Source organism: Athene cunicularia (assembly GCF_003259725.1).
Source record: "Athene cunicularia isolate RWA chromosome 19 unlocalized genomic scaffold, athCun1 chr19_part1, whole genome shotgun sequence".
NCBI classification, from domain to species: Eukaryota; Metazoa; Chordata; class Aves; order Strigiformes; family Strigidae; genus Athene; species Athene cunicularia.
The window spans coordinates 3,626,685-3,632,324 of NW_020799124.1; the positions used below are offsets into that span (position 1 = coordinate 3,626,685).

Consider the following 5,640-nt stretch of genomic DNA (forward strand, 5'->3'; position numbering starts at 1 on the left):
GCCTCTGCGCATGCGCGGCCCCGCCCCGGGGACTCGCGGTAGGCTGAGCCGACCGTGACCTTGACGCTGGGTGCGCGGCAGAGACGGGGCGGACCCGGCGCGGCGGGGCGGGGGCAGGAACCGGGGAAATGTGGGGTCTGTGGGGTGCTGCGCGGCCCCCGAAAGGCAGAGGGCGGGCGGGCGGATGCTGCGCCCACCGAGGGGGACACCGGGCTGGGGAAGGCAGGTCCTTGTCCCACCGGGACACCACCGGAGCACTTGACCGTGAACTCCAGGAGGCTGCCGGGTACTTGCCTGTAAGCAGCGCGGTCGGTGAGCTGACCCCCGCCACAACCCACACACACTCTTCATACGTTCTTAACCCACATCGCTCAATCGCGGTGGGAACTCGCAGCCTTTCACTTTAATAACATTAAAGTGCTAAAAAGTGATGCTTTTATTCCAAGCGGTGTAATCACCGTCAGGACTTTTTTGTTTTGTTTAAAAAAATGTAAACACAATACCGAATTCCAGCAAACATGCACATATTTATATTACAAGCAGCACCAGTGCTGGGAACACAATAGTCTCTGCTCAGTGGCAGCCAGGTAGCAAAAGACTTGAGAATTTTTTTTTTTTCCCCTATTAATAAGCTGCAACCAGATTGAGACACATTATAAAGGTGCTGCCTTTAAAAAGCAAAAGGCTGCTAAAGGGTTGTCATCTGTTCTTGTGTACACTAGATTTACTTACAAATACATATGCTTGAGTGAGATAGAAATGGGATTCAAGTGACCACGAATGAAAAATACATTGTTCCCGAAATCTACTTTTGTTCATCAAAGCTGTTTGCAGCACTTAACCGGGCTGGCGAGGGACTCTTTGGATGAGCCATCTGTCAAAATAAGAAAAGGGTCAAATCTTAGAAAATGAACTTAGTGCTAATTATGACTGAGATAAAAATACAGTGTCATTCTTAACTGACATTCAGGAAGGAAAACAGACACAGGAAAAAAAAAGAGACACATTATTAACCCTCTGATTTTGTTCTGCAAACTGGAACTATGCAGTTAGAGATTGCAATGAGGCGCTACAAAGGCCATCAAAAAAGCAATCTTCCCCCTTAGTGCTGTCAAATAACCTGCTGGAAGACGAGCAGTGGCACTTCCCTCCTGCAGTTTCCTTACCAATAAATCAGGAATCGGTAAAACAAGCGCCCTTATTTGTGGGTACTTCGGGCTTTTGGATGATTATGGAGAGACTGTAACTTAGGTAATACATACCAATAGCACTGCACTGTAGGCAGAAAGATCAGTGTGAAATTCTGTGGATTTTAAAGTCAATTTATTGTTCCCAAGAGACACCCCGACTTGCCTGAAATTTGCGCCGTAGTGCCTGCGTCATTATCGGTGTCAACCCAGACCCACATTCAATGTTTTCTTTACTATTTAGTGGAGTGCCACCAGGACTTCTGAAAAGATTGGAAACAGGGGGAATTATGATTTGTTCTCTGTTTTTTCTAGAAAAACAAAAATGAGAGTAGAAAGGAATTTACCTTTGTATATTGACTTTCTTCAGATGTTTTCGAAGATCTAACTGATTTTTAGCAGGGGTACTGAAAGAACAAGACAAATTGTCGAAATAAAACATTCTGTACTCTATAAGCAACAGTAATTACTGTTTAGACCAGAAAAATCCAGTATCAAAGAAAGGAAGAAAGCATCTTACATTAAGGAGGTTGTAATGTGAGCTGATGGCTTGGATTTAGGTCTCAGACTAACACTCTGTAAATCTGAGATGGTAATTAATGCTCTGCATGTCTTCACTGGTGATTCTGCCTAAAGTGAGAAGAGAAATGTTACCACAAATAAACTTTAGAAGGTCTCACTGACCTTAAATCCATTTAATATTTATACTCTGAAAGTCTTCTGTGTTTTATGGCTTTTATGAATCATTAAGATTCGCATGTGCCTTGGATAAAAATAGATTTATTAAAAAAAATTAAAAAAACCACCAAACTTTTGCAAACAAGGTTCCAGCAGGGAAAAAGAAAACTAAGAATCTATTGATAACACACAGATGTAAAGCTGCACGCCCTTAATGTAAAATTAGCACTGTCCTGCGTGCCAGATGAGTCTGGAGTTAGTTACTTAATTTTTTCACTTCCAGGGGCAGAATTAGAATGATTACTTAAAGCTGATCACTGGGCTTTGGGAAGAGAGGAATTAATTTATTGAAAAAAAATTCTCTGAGGGGCTAAGAGAAGCACTGCAGGAAATACACCAGTTCCAGGGTGGTGTTTGCCTTGATACACCATCATCCATTTATCCGTGTCCCCTCCGGTTTACCTTGTCCACGCTCAGGTTGCTGTTTGTCTTCCTCAGTTTGACATTCAGAAGATCTTTGAGAGTGATCTGCATCGGCCCATCTTTTTTCAGTGACGGTGCCTGAGAACAAAGGAGGTTAGAAGGGAAATCAGGATCGGCCAGTGACTGAGCATTCACAAAGACCCACATTCCTGATGAAACCGGGTCCAAAGAACCCAGCCGTGAGAGGAAAAAAAAAAATAGAGGAAACTTCTTATTCCCTACCAGAAGTGCTTTAGAGCCGTTGCCCCGTTTGAGGAGGAGAGGTGCCGGAGGCAGTTTTGGTGGGGGCAGTGGTGGTGGTGGTGGTGGTGGAGGAGGAGGAGGAAGAGGTGGAGGGGGTGAAGACAGAGGCTGCAGCTGTATTGTGCAAGGCCCGGACACTGCTGACGGCGTCTGGATGGGAGCACCCAGAACTGGTTTATTACACTTCTGACAAAGAGAATGTTCTGAAGACGAAGCTGCAATTCCATTCATCTGCAAGCAATGTAAATAAATAAGAGAATATTAAACCCACTGGTAAAGGTAGATGGAATTTCAGAGTTCTGAATAAAGGTTCTGGCTTCAGTTGATCCAGAAAAACATAAAAAGCCTCTTCCGAGGCTCACCAGCAAGCCAGTTCCCTCTAGCTATGAAGTAACCACCGTTTAGTAATGCTGAACGTGAAGAAGAAGTGAAACATGGCCCAGTGAGGAGCTGTGGCAATACACCAGCAAGGAGAATTGTAAACACGCTGAAGTGACTTGCAGCCGGGGTGCCAAAACCCACAGATATCACACGAATTGTTGCTTAGCTCTGTGTGCTGGACGGGCAGGATGCCTGTGCTGAGACAACACAGACCTCTGAGAAACTCAGAGCCTCAAACCTCCTCGAGATTCCTGCCCAGCTGTAGGAAAGATCGAAACACAGTGGAAAAGTACACCTGTGAAAATCTTGGCTATATACAGGCAAAGAGCAGCAGGCCTGAGATCTTTTCCTCTTTTCCTGCCTAGCAAGGACCGAGCTCCGTGGTGCTGGCGTCGCCGCTTGCGTGCCTCTGCCCTGGTGCTGCTGTGGGGATCCCTTGGGTCGCCAGGTAACGGGATTAAATTTATGCTTTTCATATCATCCTTGGCTTGTGGTTGGTCCTGCCTGTGCCAGCTCACACAGAAGCTCTTAAAATTTCAGTTTATCTGCACTGACCACAGTTCCTTACATGGTTACATGAGCAAACATCACCCTGCCCCACTGGGACGGAGACTGACCTGGAGCGTTCCTTGTAGTCTGGAAAATTCAGTTTCCAACTTTTCCAGCTGCTCTCTGAACGTATTTAGCTCCCTTAAGTAGATCTGCCATGGAAATATGGTGTCTTTAACCACCTTAAAACTCTAAGCATAAAAAAAAAAAAAAAAGCCCAGATAAGCATTTTCACCACCAAGTTAAGTTTCCAGAGACAAGGCTACGATTACTCCTAAAAAGTTCTATCGCAACATCTTGTCGTAATCAACGGAATGGCACAACACAAAGATCCAGAATTTTACCAAATAATTCCGTGGCAGGAACCCAGCGAGTGACTTTCTCCAAAAACACTTTAACTTCATCTAGGAATTCTAAAGTACAATTCACATTTGACCTGAAAAGCTCATACTATTTCTGCTGTGAAAGAACGACTGCACCCTCCGTCACTGCAAATCCCCCTGATATTCCAATAAAAAGCTACAATTGCACGTATGCATTTAATGCCCACAGTTGCCTTGACACTCTCCTCATATTTATTCCCTCAACAGTAAACACTAAATATACTTTAGATGTTTCAATAGACATTATTAGATTTACAACTTAAGTTCTCAAATCTGCCTGTGGATCCCGCATCTGAGTGCTAAGAACAACCTCACGCACTGGCAAAAATAGAGAAGTAGAAAACTTACCTGTGCAACCGTGTTTTGGCACCAACAGTACAAGAACGATGCTGTTGTTGTAAAGGGTTTTACCACATTTTTTACGCTGGGCAAAGCTAATGACCAGAGCGAGGACAGATGGCTTGGGATAGCTGACGTGTTCAGAGGAAGATGACCCGCTGACCTGGGACAGAACGTTTCAGAATGAGGCCATAATTCTGTTTATCATTCCAACCTTTAAAAAAGTTAACGGTGACCAATTGTCTGGAAATTACAGGTACCAGCAACAGCAGGTGACAACAGAGTAAACATGAGCACAGAGACCAGGAAAGACCAAGATACATTTTGATACAGCGCAGGGAAAAATCACATTTGCAATATGTTTTTCTCCAAACTGCTTTTCCTGCATGTTAAAGTTAATAACAGATGGAGCGCTACAATACATACAAGATGAAACAATTTCACAGCATCCGTAACACGATGTAGAAAGGCTTCAAAACCAATACTGTTCCCTCAATTCCATGTACTGTCCGGAGCAAACAGTGGACCCAGAAACTGATTTAAAAGGAAAAGTTGCAACTGAGCTTCTCCTTACCGTGGAGAAGGACAACCTGAGCCCCGGGGCTCTACAGCATCTCCTTTTTCTTCCAGTAGAAATTTTGCTCGGGCTCTCCGTTTTCGTCTGTATTTCTTATACTTTGCCATTACTGTTAAGAAAAAAAGACAGGTTTAACGTTTAGAAATATACCCACTTTCACATGTGGACAGAGCTACCACCAAATAGGCAGGGAAGAACGTGAACCACAGCTCAGAAATTTAGTCGGAAGTTATTCGTATTGCTAGAAGCATAACATACAACTCATAAAATACCCTTTGTCAGTGCAAATCCTCCTAGCATTCCAATAAAAACCCCTCCAACTGAATGCGTTACAGCTTTTGAATTGGAATTTCGAGGGGATTAGCAGTGACAGAGGGTGCAGTCTTTCTTTCATAGCAGAAATGATTATTCTGCTCTTAAGTTGCGATGATCTGCTGGGACGCATCGGTGCGTTGGAGAGAGGAGCGAGCAACGTCAGGGGTACCGGTTTTATACGGGCTTTTGCGGAGGGATTTTCTTTACCCTGAAGTGACAAATACTGCATTTCGGGAGAATTACGTCTGGGGAGAACGCAAGCAGAAGGCCCAGGGCTGCCCTGCCCGGGGGCGCTTGCTCCAGCGTTACCCCAAGGCCCGGGCCCCTCCCTGCCCCCGCGAGGGGCCAGCCCCGCTCCTGGGGATCCCGCACCGAGGGCCGGGGGGCTCCTCACGCCCAGCCACCCCACCTGAGGCAGGGGCAGGGCAGCGGGAGTGGGCAGGGCTGCCCGAGGACACGGGGCCGCCTTGGTTTGGGATTTTTTTTCCCCCCTCGGCCGCCACTC

The 5,640-nt window shown here is 45.6% G+C and overlaps 1 protein-coding gene across 1 annotated transcript; it reads right to left on the reverse strand.

Annotated features, from left to right (window-relative positions):
* Positions 1 to 620: 620 nt before the first annotated feature.
* On the reverse strand, positions 621 to 4,927 carry PRR11 (proline rich 11). Its single transcript, XM_026861602.1, has 9 exons — positions 4,818 to 4,927; positions 4,253 to 4,406; positions 3,590 to 3,712; positions 2,571 to 2,822; positions 2,328 to 2,426; positions 1,708 to 1,817; positions 1,535 to 1,594; positions 1,354 to 1,450; positions 621 to 874 (listed from the first exon to the last, which is right to left on the reverse strand). Exons 1-9 carry the CDS (start codon positions 4,925 to 4,927, stop codon positions 806 to 808), a joined length of 1,074 nt encoding a protein of 357 aa, XP_026717403.1. The 3' UTR covers positions 621 to 805.
* Between the last annotated feature and the right edge of the window lie 713 nt (positions 4,928 to 5,640).